The sequence below is a fragment of the Macaca fascicularis genome, chromosome 12, assembly GCF_037993035.2.
Source record: "Macaca fascicularis isolate 582-1 chromosome 12, T2T-MFA8v1.1".
NCBI classification, from domain to species: Eukaryota; Metazoa; Chordata; class Mammalia; order Primates; family Cercopithecidae; genus Macaca; species Macaca fascicularis.
Window position 1 is genome coordinate 47,491,600 of NC_088386.1, and position 19,636 is coordinate 47,511,235.

The following is a 19,636-nucleotide window of genomic DNA, read 5'->3' on the forward strand; positions in this document are numbered from 1 at the left end:
TGGGCTGGAAGTGCACCGTGGGTATTGGCAAGCGAACGAGCAATAGACAAAGCATCCTTTTTGGCTTCTAGAATTCAAAGTCTTAAATAAAACATTTTCCTTTTCAAACATCTACTCTACTCAAAGATATGCACCACACATACCTGCTTCCATCAAAGAAACTGAAAAGGCCAAACATCCAGACTCAAGGTCTGAACACTGACACCTTACCCAGTATGTACAAAACACCGTGGTAATTGATCATTTCAAAAAGCAAATGGCATATGGTGACATTTTTATCTTAACTGAAGAAACTGCTTATCAGCAAAAAGTACAAAATTTTGCATGTGAAGAAACCTTAGAAAATGATCTACTCAAACATCTTCATTTTATACGAGGGAAAAACTGAGGATTACAGAGTCAGAGATTAAGTGACTAGACCACGATCACTGTTAAGAAGTGGCAAAGACCAAGATTTCCAACTCCTAGCGTTCTTTCTTTTTCTTCTTATCTTTTTCTTTTATTTATTTATTTTTTAAGATGGTGTTTCGCTTTTGTCGCCCAGGCTGAAGTGTAATGTCGTGATCCTGGCTCACTGCAACCTCTGCCTCCCGGGGTTCAAGTGATTCTCCTGCCTCAGCCTCCCGGGTACCTGGGATTACAGGCGCACACCACCATGCCCAGCTAATTTTTATATTTTTAGTAGAGACGGAGTTTCACCATCTTGGCCAGGCTAGTCTCGAACTCCTGATATCATGATCCACCCACTTCAGCCTCCCAAAGTGCTGGGATTACAGGCCTGAGTCATTGTGCCTGGCCTCGCAGTGTTCTTCAATTACACTTTACCACCTGCTTTTCTAAAACAAAATACAACGAACTAATCATAAGGTCTTCGGGGATTACTGAATTCTTTTACCTGTTACCCACTATAAGATTTTTGGAAATCACTGTCAAAAACCATGCAAGGGCTCTGAAAATAAACCAAAAAATTTGGTTGGACTAACAGAACCTATAGAGGAAGGAGCATATTTAGTTACCGAAACTGTAAGTATTTTCATTATATGTGTAACAATAATGGCAGATAACATTTATCTGATTTTAAGGGCTTTATACACATTAACTAACTTAATCTTCAAAACCACCCAAAAAGTAAGCTCAATTATTATTGACAGGCATGAGGAGGAAACAACGGCACAGAAAGTTGAAGAAATATACCCACGGCCACAAAGTAGGAAAGGGAAAGTCAGGATTCAATCCCTGGCAATACGGCACTGTCTCCATCTTTTTTTTTTTTTTTTTTTTTTTTTTTTTTTGAGACAGGGTCTCATTCTGTCACCAAGCCTGAAGTGCAGTGGCAAGATCACACCTCACTGAAGCCTCAACCTCCTGGGCTCAAGCGATTCTCCCGCATCAGCTTTCTGAGTAGCTTGGACTACAAGCACACGCCACCATGCCCCGCTAATTTTTTTAGTTTTATTTTTTTGTAAAGATGGGGTTTTGCCATGTTGCCCAGACAGGTCTCAAACTCCTGAGCTCAAGCAACCTGCCCACCTGTGCCTCCTAAAGTGCTGAGATTACAGGTGTGAGCCACTGCGCCTGATCTGTCTCCACTTTTTATCAGGACACCATTATACTACACCATTTTTTCATAACACAAAGTACAAAAAGTAAACCTGAAATTTTCCTGGCTGATAGATATGCCCAATAGAAGACAAAAATTTTTAAGTTTTATGGAGATTTAAAAAGATCTAGAAACAATTTCAACTACAACCTTATCACTCACCAAACTTTTCAACAAAGCTGCCAATAGAGTAATAACACTGAAGGTCAGAATCTTTTTCCTATATGATGCTCAGGCTAAAAAGAAAAGAGAGATTAAGGAATAACAGGCATAAGAAAGGCAAAATAAGAGAACTGGTTTTTTTTACAAACTACACAGACAAGCTCCTGAGTAATTGACAGTCGCCAGTCTCCGTGTCTGAGTGGATCCCTTGGATCAACTCCTCTGAATGAAAAGGGTAAAAGCAAATTCAGAACATCCTGTTTTAAATATAAGATTTTTCAATATTTCTGATGCCAGACACAAAAGAAAACAAAGGACACAGGAAGTACTAACAATGTGGCACCATTTAAAAAGAGAGGAAAATACTTATAACTAAAACTATACAGTTATGTTATAAAATATAAAATGTAGGCCGGGCGCGGTGGCTCAAGCCTGTAATCCCAGCACTTTGGGAGGCCGAGACGGGTGGATCACAAGGTCATGAGATCGAGACCATCCTGGCTAACATGGTGAAACCCCGTCTCTACTAAAAAATACAAAAAACTAGCCGGGTGATGTGGCGGACGCCTGTAGTCCCAGCTACTTGGGAGGCTGAGGCAGGAGAATGGCATGAACCCGGGAGGCGGAGCTTGCAGTGAGCTGAGATCCGGCCACTGCACTCCAGCCTGGGTGACAGAGCGAGACTCCGTCTCAAAAAAAAAAAAAAAAAAAAAAAAAAATATAAAATGTAGAGCAAGAGCAAGTATTGGTCTATTTAGATCTCAAAAATTGTCACGTGAGCTATCTGGGCTACCTTCTTTTGGCATACCAATACGTACTGTAAAAATAGCCACACGGTTTTATCTTAGACTCACGCCCTTCAAAGTCTTAAAAAGCTCAAAGTTGTCATTATTTTATAGGAACTGTAAGCTCCCTTAGGTTTTACACACTAAGTTGTTCTGAGGACAGGGCACTAGCTTTACACAGCAGTGCCCCAGCCTCCTGTGAGCACTCAGGGATTCACCCAATGAATTTATTTTTTCTAGTGTGGCAGGTTACAGCTGTTGCTGTTTTCACAGCCACCAGAGCCTGATGCAACCACATGAAAGGCCCCTAAATCAGCCGATGTAGATGAGAACACAGAGCCTGTATCTGTAGCACTTCCTTGGTACAATTTTTAACTTAACGTCATGGATATCTGAGTTCATGGCTTGATGATTATTTTAAAGGACTAGTGGGAGAGGGAAGAGAAGAGAATGAAACATGATAACCCGTCCAGTTATATCCTCTTAGGTGGCCTCTTGTCCTCCTTAGGTGGCCTTGTTCATCTGGGTAAGAGACATAAAGGGGAGATAGTGACCAGAATGGAAGAACTGTCCACGTAGAAATAAGGTCCAAGCTGAACCCCATAGAAAGAGAAGAGTTAAGGCAATGGGAAGCCTCCCCACCTTCACCCTAAAAGAATGGTTGTTCACAGTTATTGCTGACCCTCATACAGAATGTCTTGCACCACAGAATAATGGAATGTTCATTGAGTATATACAAAGGGAGTCACAGGACCTTATTCTAAAATCCTGGATTGACTCATCATAATCTAATAATAATAATAACAGCAGCAGAAAAGGAGACACGGAAGTACTTGGTGAGGATTGATCCAAATTCTTGCCTCTGTGACTCAAAAACAGAAAATTAACAAGAAAGCAGCAAGATTGACAAGCTGGAACAGCAAATTCATGGGATCTGATCGATTCAAGGAATTTCTCTCTTTGGCTCCATGCCAGTTATATCTAGAAATAATTTCAATCTATATTTTAGAAAACCATCACTGCTGATTGAAGAGAAAGCCCTGTTCATCACTTACTTAACACATCCTAGCCAAACACCAACATAGCTCAGCTGAGTAAAACAAGTTGATTTTCTGAGTCAAATTCCTTACACAAACCAGGAGCAACATTTGGTTTTCTTCTCTGGTCAGAGATGCCAACATCCAGTCCTTGGATTCTCTTACAAATCAGTCCTCATTCTCTATAAATAGACCAGAAAGACTTTTTGACCCCAGAAGGGATGCTCTGATCCACCAAACCATACAGACCTCTGGCCTTCTTGTTTCCAAAAGAAATCTAATCCTTAAATCCCTAAAGTGTCTTCCGAATGCCCCTAAACATATAAATCCTTCTCTCTGAAGTTTATCCACCTCCCTAGCAAGCACAAGGACATATCTTCATATTTAAAATAACTTTACTATACTTTGAAAGGAGCAATCCTTTATTCTCTTGTGGCTGCGTTGTCTTTCAGCTCTCTTGGGTATCTTTGTTCATATCAAAAGCAGCTAATTTTCCTTCTCCAAAAGCTCCACAGTAGAAATCTCCCACTTAGCATTAACCATCAATTAGCGATGCATGGAACATATCTGTATATGAATGTAGGTGAAGGTACGAGGATGAACAGTACATATGCATGCAGAGGTGCACAGACATTGAGACAAACATACATAGTTCCACAGCTTATAGAAAATAAATAGTTTAAATAACTAACACAAAGCTATCCTTATAATGTGTAGGTACATGTAAATTTAAACATGTGCTTTTATATATACACTCACATATTGTTATACATACATATTGTTTGTAAAATTTACCTTTGCTGTAACTTTTACATACATTAAATTTCTAACAGTATGAATCAATATATTATGATTCCTTTCTATCATTGAAAACACTTAAAGACTACATTTTCCTCTCTGGAAATTGCCCTGAATGATGATCTGATCATCTTTTTCACAGGAAAAGATCAGGTCTCTCCTTCTAAATGCTTTAGAATTTAAGCATTTAGAAATGGAAGCAATTGTGTCAGAGAAATGAACTATTAATTCTATGTGCAACTAACCCCGGCATCACTTTACAATATACCCTAAGAATCTATATTTCAAGCTGCTCACAATTCCAGAAGGTCCATGTAGGAGCTTTCAATTTTGCAAAGCGTCTCCTGTGCAGGCCAGTTCTAGTCCTAGTATGCTCAACATTTTTCTCAAGTGAGAACAGCATTTAACAGAATAGGATGCAACACACAGTAGCAGGTTGAGACTGACCTATTTACATATATGTGGATTGATCATCTGAAAGGGTGTGCAGCAATATACTAACAGTGACTATTTCTGGATGGTAGGTTTTTGGTAACTTTCTCTGCTGCTTCCATGGATCCCCATAAGAACATCCCTCGGTTTGTGTAATAAACCTGATGAATGAAAAATAAATCTATTCCCAGAATAATTCCACTAACATCAAAATACACAATGAATCCATTTATGAAATACGTGTACACATTAAAGAGCAGGTCTAATGAAATCTACTGCAAATCAGATGAAAACACATAGTATAGTGTACGTGGGGGGCTCAGTCCATGAAAAAACTCTTGGCCGCCAGGACTTTTATTAAGACACGGTGGGGGACAGTGAAGGTAGAAGAGGCAGCTCTTATATAGCAGCCAATGTAGGAAGAGTCGATGTGCACGACCCACTGGAACCAGCCTGGGCTAGGTATGGGCTCACCTGGAAGCACACACTCCATCATCCATGTCAAGGTAACACAAGAAGTAAGGTGATGCTCTGTGTGAAATCTCCTATTCGGAAGCAGGGCCCTGCTGTGAGGCACCGAATGAATGATCTTTTGCACTTCCTTGTAATCCAGATTCTTAACTATCCTCCTGGACACCAAAGCAGAAGTTAATGGACTTGCCCAAAAAGGCTCCACAGGACTCAAGAATCTAAAATGCCAGACTTGAGTGTGTTTTGGCACGTTTCTTTTTCCTCTCTCTTCATATAGAGAGTATGTGAAACACGGAGGTTACAAACTAAAATCTAGGGCACTGGGAGCATAATATCTACTTTTGGACCAAACTCTTAAGAAAGGCCTTGCATCACAGTACCAAAATCTCTCTCCCACTGTGGGGATGTGAGGTGCTAACAGTGTATAATAATGTGTTATTCTTATTCGGAATAAAATAGCCCCTAGGCAAGATGATCTTATTACAAGCTTACTGTGTGAAAACATTGAAAATAATCGCTTATCACAGGTGAACCCCCACACACCCCACAAAGACATTTTCAACAGCACAGAGTGGCAGGACATATGCGGATGGTTCCCCAACCCCCACCCCCAACCAAAGTGCCGTACTCAGCTTTTAGTGCCTGTATATTCTCGGACTGCAGCTGGCCATCTGAGAAAAGCCTTTCCACGCCTATCCACCAGACCTGTTCCGAGAGCTCTGCTTCCATCTGGACAACCCCCCACACTTACAGCCATAAATGCATTGGCACTGAGAAAGACTGCTGAGGAGGTGGCACTCCAGGTGTGGCTTTATGTGTCACTTCACCAGGTCAGCTATTTAGGCCTAGTCTTCTCCATTGGCTTGAAGCTCTGTTCACACCATCTTGGGTAACACATCACATTATTCTTCCTTATAAAAACAAATAAACTCAAATGAGCATTCAGAGTCAGTTCACCCCTCCGAACATCTCTGTCTTCCCCTCTGATTTATGTGACACGGTTTCAATCCCCCCACCGAAAGCCTCCTATACTCTCAACTGAGGATTTGCCAGATGCCCATCTCCACTCCTCACGTTTCCCACCTTCCTCACCTCCACGGATGTGCATAGCCCGGAGGATCTCAGCCTGCTGGTCACCACTGAGTCACCAGGAGTACAGCACTGCAGTACCTAGCACTACCCGCCATCAACTACCGCCACCGAGTCAAGTCACTGCACTCTTCATTTCCCATCCTACAGAAAAACTCAGCTGTCCTGTGAGACTGGACCCAAAGGCAAAAAATAGCAATAAAATAAAATGTTTTCATACTTATAATGGCTCCCCCTCTGAACCAGTGCATCTGAAATTTATACAGTTCTGGAGAACAAGGAGCTGGATATATTAGTTCCTAGCCAACTCTTCACAGCAGCCAGTTTCTACAGGCATTTCTAAAATGACTCCAGTCCACTTCGGTGCAACACACTGCCTGCTCAAGTTTAACATCAATGGCCGAAAATAAAACTTATCATTCACAAGGCATCACAGGTTTCATAACTGAGTGAGCAGAGAAGGGTAGAAGAAGTGATCAGGCCTTCTGAAGCCGGCTTCCTGAACTCCTATAATTGCCTTTACCAATCCCCCACCCCACCGGCAAGTGTGGACCTTCTTGATTTCAGCCGCCAATGTTTTAGACTACGGTCCCTTGCAATACACTGACAGTCTGATCATTTATGAGCACGTTGGGCAACATGCAGAGAGACTTTGCAGAAACAGAGTTAGAGTTAGAGCAAACACACAGACAGGAAGGAAAAACGGAATGCCTTAACAGAACTGAGGATTCCTATCTTTCATGGATAGCACATCATTAGACATATACGTCTGCATTGACGTATACCACAGGGCTTTTTTTTTTTTTCTTTTGTTATAACCTGTTTATTTGGTGGTTTAGCCAGAGAATCTTATATAACACACTCCTGTTTCAAATGTAGCAACATGTATGGCACTGCACTCCCATAAAATTCAGACTCCTCACAGCACTTCCCATTAACCACCCTCAACCATTCTACCTCGCGACGTTTCTGTGTATTGATGAAAAACATAGGAACTACCACCAGTAAGAGTCAAAAGAAAGACTCAATTATCAGCTTTACCCTATATTCAAAAGCTAGCAGTCTGTGGTATGATTTTTAGGGATTTCAGGAAATTATTTCATCCCGATTTTAACAGATTGCATGAACCTGACCTAGGGGGGAGAAGGAATCCAGTTCTCTAACCCAAAACACATGTGAGTCTACTTCGCTCTTCCAAGGTAGAGTACAGGAACACTGCCCACTGCCTCTGCACTGGGGTGCTGTATGGCCACAACCCTTGCATCTGATTTCCTTAACAAAGAAGCAGTAGATATGCACTGCTTGTTTGGCCAGAAAGCACATAATAATACAGCTACAGCTCAGGAACTTCCATTCATGCTAGCTCAACGAACAATGTATATTATATAATGAATGAGGCTTTTCTATGAACCCTGCTATTGGAAAACATAGGCACTTTCTGCATAGTTTAAACCAGTCTACAAGGAGCAGTTACCCCTGGTGAGATCAAATGTGGACCCGGTAATGTATAAATTCAAAGAGCCTACACTCTTAAGATGCTTTGCCATCACCCTAATTTCTTTTTTGCTTGACAATAAATAATTTCAGTTACCTACAAACTACACAGAGAACATTTACACAGCAGCCAGCAAGCCCCAGAATGATGTTAGCTTTCTGCTCCATGTTCCCTGCGTTGCCTAAGAAATAAGAAGGGGGGGGGGGATGGTGAAGGGGATAGTGGGAGGAGGAAGAGGAGGGGAGAGGGAATTAGCTATCTATGAAAATACTTACAGCCTCCGAGTCTTCAATTCCATGCAGGTACAAATTGTCATACATGGAGGTCTGATAATCCAGAGCACCTCTTTCAAGGCAAAAACAAAATTGCTGCAGAAACCACAGCTAGAGCTTAAAGAGAAAAGGCCTGTTTGGGAGAACTGCGCCTGCCTTATCAATTCCTGTGGATTTACCAGGCAAGATGCTATTCATTCACATCCCACAGGGTGAGGTTATCCCCAGAGGCAGTCCAGACCTGGCATTTTATCTGCCTTCCCAATACAGAGCACAAAAAGCAAAACCCTTCCTCAACCACAGACTGGTGACTGAGCTAGGAAAGCGGCCTCTGATTGGCTCGGCTTCCCTGCTTCAGTCAGCTGAAGAGCGTTCCCTCGGAGAGTGGAGGGCGCCTCGGAGCATCCTACCCAGCAAAGAGCTGCTTCCTGTTTCGCCTGTATTGTTAGTTCTACAATAAACACTTATCAATATCCAAAAGGCTGCGTGGAATGTTTGGAAAGGCAGACTATTGAATACTCCAAACACAACTGCTCATCTTCTTAATCAAATTCACAATTGGAGAGGGGAGCAAAGGAAAGATTTTATTTTCAGAGAATATCATGTAAAGACAGGTAAACAGATACTAATCTCATCCAACATCTGTACTTAACAGATGCGTTTAAGTCAAAAGGGCAATGAGTCATAAAAAAAATCTTTAAACCCAAGGTGAAGAAAAAAATGACTAGAATAAACAGATGGTAAGATTTCTTGTGGGAATTTCTATAGTAAAAGTTTTCAATATTCTCGATGAAGTCTCTGCCTCACTGGCAAGAAAAGAGCTCTGTGTCCCAACTGGTGAAGTTCGAAAAGGAAGCCAAAAACCTCTCAACTTTTAGACGCAAAATGTTTAATGCTCTGTAGTAGAATGTTTTTAATCAACTTTAAGCAACAGCCAATGTTTTCATGTAAATTCTTCATGCCCTTCCCATACATAAATCTTTAATAATCCCGAAATGGCATTGGTCTTTCCCCCAAAACCTAAATAGAAACGTCAGACTCCCTCCGCCTGCTGTGGCCACACCGCAACTCAAGTTGACCTAGGACAGGTCCCACATTGCAGCAGCCTGGGATGGAGTTTCTCTAGGTACTCAGAACTTTCTGGTCAACCGATAGAAAAAAAAGCTGCAGCTTTGACACAGGAGAGCTTTATGGCCCACTCTAAAAGAAGCTAGCTAAAGTCAGGGGACAAAGGAGCTGGCGAGGGGCACAGAACATATTTTAGAGCAGCTGCATGACTGACTGGGTAAGTAATGACCCAGAAACTCAGAGGCTCTGAGTCCCCCGTATCAGCTTTGCCACTAATGGGTCAGATGACTCTGGACCAGTCAGTCACCACCTCGATGGGCTCTGGTTTCTTCAGCCGCCAAAATGAGGTAAGAAATAACTTAGGGAAAGAACTCTGCAAATCTAAAGTGCAACATAAACACTTACCATTGAGAAGCTGCTTTGTCAGCTGGAAGGCATTGGCTGCAGTTCATGGGAGCTCAGCACAGGAGTAACTGGCTGGCCCTGGACCTAGGAAAGGAGGCCTGTCCTTCCAGCCAGTATCTCTGAAAAGCGTAATTCTTAAAGGAACAAACCTGAGTCAAAATAATAAACAACACAAGGGCTACAACAGCTGAGCAGAGCATAGTTCTCCCAGGTCTGTGCTGACCCGTTCATGTCTTTCAATCAGAGTTGCACATCTTGGGAGTGGCATCAATACCTAGTCCACTTTCAGATATAAATGACAGCAAGATGATGCTGCTGTCCTTCAGAATCCCAAAATGGTAGGGTTTGAACAGATTGTCACCTCTGAGGCTGTGCCCCCATGGAGGGAGGACAGCAGCAGGGGATGAGTGCAGTCAACGGGATTCCATAGAGAGAAACCCAGTGCTGGCCCTACCTGTCGACAAGGATGCATGTTGGAGCAAGTCCCTGGCCAGGTGGAACCTCGGTTCCCTCCCCTATACACCAAGAGGACCGGATCAAAGGGCTGCTGTGCTCAAATTCACGTGTTAGACTCTTATTTTAATTATTAACTCTCTAACTACAGCCATACGGTATTTCAACCAGAATCAACGGAAAACTGAGACAAGACGGTCTTTTTTTCTCTGAAATTCTCTAGATCATTTCCCGACTTTACCACTGCAATTCCAACTATAGGTATTCTCCGATTATGTTAAATGGACATCTAAATTAAGGGGAGAAGACAGAGGCAGCCCACTTTCACAATTCATCAAAATGAGAGAAATTGTTCCCAATTGGATAAACTGTACATAGCTCAGCTCTTCTGTGGATGGCTGCCGTGGAGCACTCCCTATAGCCAGTGTGAGGGCCTAAAGGAAGTTTTAAAGAGAAGGGGCGCACTTTACGGTACCCTAATGCATGCAGTCAGAGAGTCTGACGAGGACAGGATGTCAGCAGGGAGGCACTGGATCACGCATAGCAGGCTGTGGTCCCTCCTGCACCCAACTCCTCTAACTAAGAATAGATGTGAAGCATGGGCAGCGTGGCTCTGCCTGCTTCCCAGGAAGTCAGAAACGTGCTGGACTCCGAATCACAAACTGTAAGAGGTGGGAGAACAACAGGAGTCTCCTTATCTGGTCCTTCTAGTGCCTACAAAGGTTGAATTGTTTTATTCAAAGCCATATGTTCTATACTGGAGTGTTCCTTCCCCTACTTCCTCCTTGATAGAGTTTTCAAGATGAGGGGCAGTAGGCGTGTTCCCAAGAGGAATTTGGTGAAATAGAGAGAAGTCACTGTGTTGGGGAAATTCCTATTTTTCCCACGCCTTCCATTCAAACAAATTATCCCATCAGAAGTCATTTTGTTCACCCACAGCTGATAACTAAAAATCAGATCACAGGTGGGGGAGTCTTCCCCTAGGGTCTGTATCTACACAGAATCAGCACTACACCTATGAGTCACCTAAGGGTTTCAACCCAATATTTGGGCTGATCCCAGAGTTCCAGAGGAACCCCAGTGAGACACTCAGCTCTGAACCTCCCCAGAGGAACTCTAAGGAGTTCCAGAAAAGTGAGCTCAGAACTCTAGAAAGATCTTAGAACTGACTATCTCTGTCCCAAGATTCTCTAAACTGAGACCAGGCTGAGAAGTAGTGAGAGGTCCCTGGGAGCTTCCCGGGCCTGTTTCAGATCACCTCCAGTCCCTGGCTTTTAGTGAAAGGGTCTATGGATTCCAGCAGGTTCAAGTTCCTAGGGCCAAATTTCACACTTCACTGCAGCAGGTGGTGAAAAGCAACCAAGACACTGGTACCTTCTTGGTTTTGACTTTAACAGTTCTCCATTTGAATGATGGTCAAGAAGATGAAAGAGAAACCACCCCGTTTCTGGCCTACTTCTCCCACCTGCAGTTACAGTGAGAACAAGTTTGAAAACCTTGGGGCTTATCTTGTGCTGGTGCTTCCCAGAAACCCACCTACCTCTCATTACTGAGTAGCCTCCAAAACTGCATAGCCTCAAGGGGGCTGCCTCTGATTCTGAGGATGCCCTGCTGAATGTACTTCTGACTCAACTCTTTTTCAGTTATCTCTCATTATGATCAACAGTTCGAACTCAAAAAAACCCTATGAAAAAGCATCGTCTTTATGACTCTGTTTATAAATGTCACGTGATTCATGATGGGGAAGGTATTCTTGCAATTTGACAAATGCCTCAACTGAGCTTAATTCAGTGGAGGAAATGGCATGGCCCTCAACAAATTAGGACAGCTCTGTTTTGTATCACAAGGAACCATTACTTTCAGTTCGTTTTCATGGGCTTTACACTTAGGGATATTAAGTCCCTCTTCCTTACCCAGTGCTGGGCTTTGTCATAGAGCGAACCCATGAAAATGACAGTAGAGTACAAAGGATAGGTATTTCTGTTTTCCACTTGTTTGGACAGAGAGAAGGAGAGAAAAGCCAAAAGTGAGAAGATTAGCTATGAGATTTAGATAGCCATGATCAAGACAAACCGGTGCAAATTTAGAAGCAAAAGGCAAGTCTGATTCTAATTTTCCACCTAAATTTCTTGGGAATTTAACTGTTCAAAGCCAGTGTAGTTATGTGTTCTTTTTTTTTTTTTTTTTTTTTTTTTTGAGACGGAGTCTCACGCTGTTGCCCAGGCTGGAGTGCAGTGGCGCGATCTCGGCTCACTGCAAGCTCCGCCTCCTGGGTTCACGCCATTCTCCTGCCTCAGCCTCCTGAGTAGCTGGGACTACAGGCGCCCGCCACCGCGCCCGGCTAATTTTTTGTATTTTTAGTAGAGACGGGCGCGGTGGCTCAAGCCTGTAATCCCAGCACTTTGGGAGGCCGAGGCGGGCGGATCACAAGGTCAGGAGATCGAGACCATAGTTATGTGTTCTATAGCAGAACTGCAAGAGCTCAGAGAAGAGACAAAGGAATAATGTTGGGACTCAGCCAAGGCTAGTTCTCTTCTTGTCTCCATGGGCTAGAACACAAGTCCAAGGTCTCTGTTTGCCAATTCAGTCTTGGGAATTATTTTGTTCTCTGTTTTTGTTTAAATTTTACTAAGTGACTACTGTGTGCTAGATGAATTTTCTCGTCTTCTGTAAGTAATATTACTCCACTCATTTGCCTCTAGAAATCTGTGTGGCCAACTGCAAGAATGAGTATCATACCCCTGTTTCCTCCCTGGAGCCCATCAGATAGGTGGTAGCAACAGGGCAGACAAGGGAATGAAAACAAAACAAACAAACAAACAAAAAACTACAGACAATAGATTCCACTTCTATTAGTCCTCTGCTGTAGTTCTCTGAGGCTGAACTCAGACCTTACCACCTAGGGAGGCATGTCCAGAGTCTCTCCAGGCCCCACGAATACCACGGAGATAATAGTTTTGAAATTAACGAGTTAAGATATGAAAGATACACAGGAGGCAGTGTGGAAGAATCCGCCTTTTAAATTTTTTAAGGGAAGTAGTATGGAATCAGGGCAGCCCACATTGCCCAGCTCCAAAGGCCCCATGCACCCCGTGTGAGTGGTCCTCCCTGTGATATGTAACAGGAATACCATGAAGCAAGGTGGTTATGAGCAGGGACCCTGGAGCCAGACTGTCTGCATATCCCAGCTGTGCCACTTCCCAGCAGGGTAACACTCGGCAGATACTCTACCTTCCTGTGCCTCCATTTCCTCACTTACAAAATGAAGATTCTATCAAGAAGATTGTGCAGATTAAAAGCCTTGGTCTAATAAAATGTTCGGATGGGTACCTGGCACCAACAGTCCTCCACAAGCAAGCACTGGGTTACTATGGTCGTTCTCATCACTCTCTGCCTGGGTTCTGGCCTGAAGTTCTGGTGCCCTTGCCTCTGGGGTAGGATTGCTAACTTTTGCCCCTGATGCCGGCCTGGTCCTCTCAATCACACCTGAGTCTCAGGTCTCAGCCGCCAGAGCTGAGCCCAGCCTCCGGCCTCCTGCTGCCCTCCTACATTCATGCCAGCTCCTGCCTGCTGCCTACCTGCTCTATCTGGCCAGGCTGACTGCTTCTCGAGCCAAGGCTGTCATGCTTCCCCAGACCTCCTCCACCTCCTGACAGCACCCCCACCCTCAGCCACCCCACTGAACGCTGCGTCTTTCCTCTGTACCTGGGTGTACCCAGTGCTCTCCCACTGGCCTCCTCAATTGCCTGGCCTCTTGCTCCATCATCCCCACGAGCCACTCCTGGATGCCCCACCCTGTCACAAACCACTGCCCAGAAGACCGTACGCATGAAAATCCTGTAACAAATGCTACTGCTGGTTCATGCCAAAGAGGCAAGAGAAGAGGAAGAACAGCAGAAACAAGCAGAGACAGGGATAAAGAGGCAGAGACAGAAAACCCTAGAGACGCGCAGAGGAAGAGTGAATATATGGACTAGCTCCCCTCCTCCCTGCCATTCTTGATGGCTTCAGGAAAAATAATACTTCATAACTCATAAGACAGCAAGTGTAGGTAAGGTAGAAAAAATTCCCATGGCCTATTCAACTTGCCAGAAAAAGACAGATCCCTCTCTGTGATTGATATATTACTCAGAAAGCTCTCACTTTCTAAAATTTCAGTTTACAAAAAAAAAAAAAAAAAAGAGCCAATCTCTTAGGAAAAAAAACATTCCATAAAGCCACAATTTTCATGAATGCTACACAACTTTACTTTCCACTATTCTCCAAAATGAATCTAGGAGACTAGTTCAGCTGGTCACCTTCCCATTACCTATATATTGTTTAGCTGATATTATTATTAGTGCTAATCTACCAATTACAGCTTTGAATTGTTGACTGGTCTGCGCTACTGGAGACACTGGAATGTGAAGATCAACAAGACATGATGGCATCTCCCTGCGGACAGACAGGGATGGCGTGGCAGCAACACTGAAGATCCTGAAGACAGAAATTGAACCAAGGAGATGGTTGCAATCAAAGCTCTCACATTTTGAGAAGCTCTGATGAGAGACAGAGAGTAATTTGATTCCTTATCTGCAAAGCTTCAGCAGGAGTGGGAGGCAGGAAAGGGGGAAGGAAAGGAACAGTGTCACTCATGGAGCAGGGCAGAAATGAATCAGCCACCAACTTACTACTCACTCTTGCGCAAACCACCTCCCTAAAAGGTGGGACTCCTTCAGTTCCATGATGCCAGATTTGCTATAAAGAGTAAACAAAACTGTTTAACGTAAAATTAGTAAAACTTTATTTTCTATTTTGTCACTGCTTTTAGGTAACAATTTACGTTTTTGCCTCCCAGGAGTTTTTCTATTTGATTTGATAACATGATTAATAATAAGCATCCATAAATGCTTGTTTAGCACCTAATATTTCCTCTAAACAAAAATCAGTCAGCTCCAATTCACAATCTTTCAGTGGCTTCCCACTGAAAAACCCAAATCCTTAAAAAGGTCTAGTGTGTAGTGTGGGCCCAACACTTCTCTTCTCAAAACCCTGATTTTGCATGCCTTTCCCCTTCACTCTCTCCAAGCTTCCTGGACACATCACACCCCTTCCCACCACTGGGCTTTATTGCTTCTGAGCCCTTTGCCTAGAACCCCACACCTCCTCTCAATCCACCCGCATTAGCTTGCATTAGTGCAACTGGTGAATAAATAGCTGTCTTTTAAATGTGAGTTCTGTGGGAAGAGAGACCAGGATACCTTTTTACACACCATTATATCCCCACTGCCTAGCACATAGGCTTTCCACAAATACCTGAATAATTAATGATGGCCCTGAGCTCCTTGGCTACCTTTGCACTTTGGTTGACAAAGCAGTGCAGTGACTGGCAAAAGAGCTCACAAAGTGAAATGTGGGTATTTTTTAGAGCTAAGAAAACCTAGAACATGAGCATCCCTAGAGAGTCCTTACCAAACTGTCTTCATGCCCTGATTGGGACACAATGGTCCTGTTCAGATTCAGATTCTTACAAACTAAATAATCTAGGTGTCACATAGAGTTGTTTTAACAGAGTCTTTATTTCAAGGGAAACATCATTTATAATGTGCTGATGGAGATTTTGGTTTTGGTTCTTGGTTTTTTAGTGTTGAGGACAAGACCCCATGATATTTCACGTGTCACCCTTTGCACAAGATGTCCCCTCTGTCAGGAAGGCCACCTTCACTCTGTCCCCTACCCCTGACTACTTTTATTTGGTGAACTCATTCCTTCTTTATGGTCAAATGTAAATGTCACTAACTTCTCCAACCCCCTCAGACATTAGCCAGTCCTTCTCCTATACTTCCATAACACTCTATCTCCCATACCTCTACCAGTGGACGAATCACATAATAGTGTAATTCTTTCATTACAAGATGAACAGCTCAAGAGCAAGAACCACGTCTTACTCAGCTTCACACCCCACATGCTTCATTCCATAGAAGAGCCTCAACAAATATCGGTTACAGGAACTGAACAGCAAACATGAAAAGAAAACTCACACTGTGAGCCTTGATATCCTTGCCTCCATCAGAATGCATGCAGCCTAGTCTAGTAGATATTTGAGGCCTTAGAGTCAATGAGCCAAGGAATCTGTGAGGTCAATTTCAGAGCCACTGCAGATTTAGAAAACAAATACAAAATGGAAACTGATGTCAGGAATTCAGGTCTGAGCCGAACTCCTGTCGGTGGTGGGGGCTCTTCTTGGGTGGAATCTATGGGAAGAGGGAATATTGGTAGATAATGGATAGATGGTAGCAATAAGGTCCTAGGGTATTTTCCTCAGAACATAGTTTTGGAGAAACATTTACCTTTGAAAAAGTGTGCCAGAGCATGTATCCCTTAAAGGCAGGAACTATGTTTTATTCATCTTGTTGATATACCCCTCTCTGATGCAGTGCCTATTACAACTTAAAAACAGTTGAAATTTAATAACTACATTGCAAAAAGCCAGCTAAGCTGGTATAATATAGATAATCTTCACAGTAGAGCATTCACTGAAAGAACCCCATGTCTCAAGCACCAGGCACCAGGCATGCTAGAACCAAAACAAGGGAGTAGAAAAATCTAGCTGACTCTAAAATACTGAGCTTAGAGTAGCGACACTCATTCTAGATCCCTCCTGCAAGCAGATCTAAAGCTTTTAAAGTACTATTAGACATGGATAGAATTATCTCAAGCAATGGATTAGTGTTAGCCCTCAGGTTGCAAGCTTTCAGTTTCTGCAACATGGTATCAGGTATGGAGAAAATGGAGGTTTGGGTGCACACTGCTGAACTTTGACCTCTCTATTATTCTAGGTGACAGAGATGACTAAAAGCTCCAGTATTCTTTCTCCATTTCTCCCATTTAGCATTACACCATTCCACCTTCAATTTTAGCAAGGCTAAAATTCAACAAGGTTCTTCAACTAGAAACTGTACCTCACAGCCTCCCTTGCAACTGGATATGACTGTGTTCTTGCCAATACAATAGGAGCTAAAGTCACGTGTCCAACTTACACATTACACCCTTAAAAAGATACTGACTGCTGGCCAGGCGCAGTGGCTCACACCAGTAATCCCAGCACTTTGGGAGGCCGAGGCGGGTGGATCACGAGGTCAGGAGATCAAGACCATCCTGGCTAACACAGTGAAAACCTGTCTCTACTAAAAATACAAAAAAATTAGCTAGGCATAGTGGCGAGCGCCTGTAGTCCCAGCTATTCAGGAGGCTGAGGCAGGATAATGGCCTGAACCCAGGAGGCAGAGCTTGCAGTGAGCTGAGATTGCGCCACTGCACTCCAGCCTGGGCGACAGAGTGAGACTCAGTTTCAAAAAAAAAAGATACTGACTGCCTACCATATACTCTCTTCCCATTCCTTTGGATGTGGTGCTGGTGAAACAACTTCCAGTATACAGATGAAGACCTCACCTTAAGGATGAAACGTTAATAGAATAAAGAAGCTTCTGCATTGTTAGATGAAAGAGAAAGGCATTTCCATCTTATTTAGGCAACTTTATTTAGGGGTCTCTTGTTGCAGCAGCTCAACCTAATACGAGCTGCAAAAGTAAAAATATTGAGGTCATATTATAGAATAGGAATAAAGACAACCAGAAAAACACATACAGAAGGTAAGAACTGGACTTAGAAAAAAAGACCTCACTAGGTTATATTGTTTCTTCTAATTCTCCTTTCATGAAATGCTGACAAACCCAAGATGGTGGTCAGTGATGGCAAATCTCCACCTAAACCCATCATCCCCATTAAAAACAGAACGGTGCTATGCACATGTTAGCCTGCTTACTTTCTGAAACCAAAGACTAGGGGCCAAAACAAAATGTTTGTGAGCTAAAAACACATACACAGATAAATTACCAGTTTTACACAGTTTTTTCAAAACCCAAATGAATTCAAAGAAAAATCTTCAACTCTATTGAGTTTTTGAGCTTAAGTAGAGCATTACAAAGACAAAAATATCTGCCACCTTTTAGCCAAGTCCATAAGTAATTCCTCATGAAGATTTGGATTTTTTATATAACTTCTCTTAGTTCTCAGTCTGTTTGGTCATTTCCTTTGCAGTATTGGATGGAAAATTAGTTGGAGCACTAAGTCCAAAGCCTTTCCCCAAGAGGCGCAAATGGAAACAAACTGAATTACTTATCTAAATGCCAGTTCTCAGAAGTGATTCTTGCATCAAATATTCAAGGAAAATAACAATTATCTACATAGAAAACAGTATAAATTCGCAGCCAAATAATAAAAATAATGTATATTGGTACTAACAGAAAATAGAGGAGACTGTAAAACAAAAATCAGGATCTCTTATATTTGTTGGTATGTCTCATAAGTCCAAAAGTATGAAAAAAGCTATAAATTTTGGTCACACACACACACACACACACCCCACAGGGCTTTGCAAGTTGTTTAGTAATGCATTTTTCTTCATAACAGAAAATGAACTCTCAAATTTTTAAGATAGATTGAAAAACTTAAAATAGCAAGACGCAAATAAATCTTTCACAGCCACGTATCTCACAGCACCCCTATAGTCACTGGATTTCTGACCTTTGCATGGGAGAGTAAGCTATAAATACTACCTGACCCTCTGGTCTTGTGTACCTCAGAAATCCATTCTCTTTTAAACTAAGAAGGGCAATAGTATCACAATTTTCAAAAACATTAGTTTAAAAAAAATTATTTCTAACAGTTCCTTTAAGTTATTCTTTCAATATCAAATAAGCTTTAAATAAATGTACAATACCGCAAGATAGTAAAGTAATAACTAGTCGATCCAGAAGCTCTATCGAATCATAATGCTCCCTGCACTTCTTGGGCTCCTCTAACCAGCCATTTAAACCTACGAATTGCTTGAACATGGAGCAATTGTTTTAACATGCTTTGGAAATGTTGACATGCAACAAAAGAGATACTAACAAACACAAATAGTCCACTCCAAAAACCAAAGGGAAATTCATAAATATATTGTTATGGCTTTTAGTAGGTTTTTGGAAAAGGGCTATTGTTAGTAAATGATCAGATTTACCTAACTTAATGAGAAATTATGAGCTTTTCTCAACCAGGTACCTTTAGAGCTTTCCATCGAAGTCTTGACTAAAAAAGACAATGTCAGATAGATTGCCTGTGGGCCTCAACTAATACAGGTTCACTTTTGAAAGAGCTATCTTCTAGAATACTAACATGTTAACCAACACAGCAACTTTGGGAATCATCCTATCCCCAACCAAGCCTATCAACTTCTAAAAGTTTGGGGAGAAGAACAAAAGGCCTAGAAGAAGAAAGTCATTTCTGAACCAACAGAGTCATCCACTTCCTTTCACATTCAGTCTTTGATGGTTGTGTTTACTTCATTTAAACATATACTCGACGAACATAAACAAATCATGAAGATTCAAAGGGTTAGGAAAGTTTCCTAACATCGCACAACTCTGAAGCCATAAAAGAAGAGAATGAAATATATTTTTCATTATATCCATCCTCCATCAACTTGCCTCCTGCCATCTCTACAACATACTTCTCATATTTTGTATTTCAGCCACTCATTACACTTT

At 42.3% G+C, this 19,636-nt stretch overlaps 1 protein-coding gene across 11 annotated transcripts in view; it reads right to left on the reverse strand.

The window, feature by feature from the left end:
* Positions 1-19,636, reverse strand: part of CACNB4 (calcium voltage-gated channel auxiliary subunit beta 4) — a 268,744-nt gene that overhangs the window by 134,762 nt on the left and 114,346 nt on the right. For 4 of the 11 annotated variants that reach the window (XR_012421107.1, XM_065525486.1, XM_005573188.4 and 1 more), the window contains exons 1-2: positions 8,145-8,454; positions 6,037-6,196 (exon numbers count right to left, since the gene is read on the reverse strand). The exons of 4 other annotated variants lie outside the window; for them this stretch is intronic. Coding sequence is in view for 2 of the 7 variants with exons in the window: in XM_005573188.4 (XP_005573245.1) it covers positions 6,037-6,042 (6 nt within the window). In the remaining 5 variants the exon portion in view is untranslated. Of the gene's footprint in view, positions 1-6,036; positions 6,197-8,144; positions 8,455-19,636 lie in introns of those variants that run through there. 3 more of the 11 variants (XR_012421106.1, XM_005573187.4, XM_074009117.1) reach the window with 1 other exon arrangement.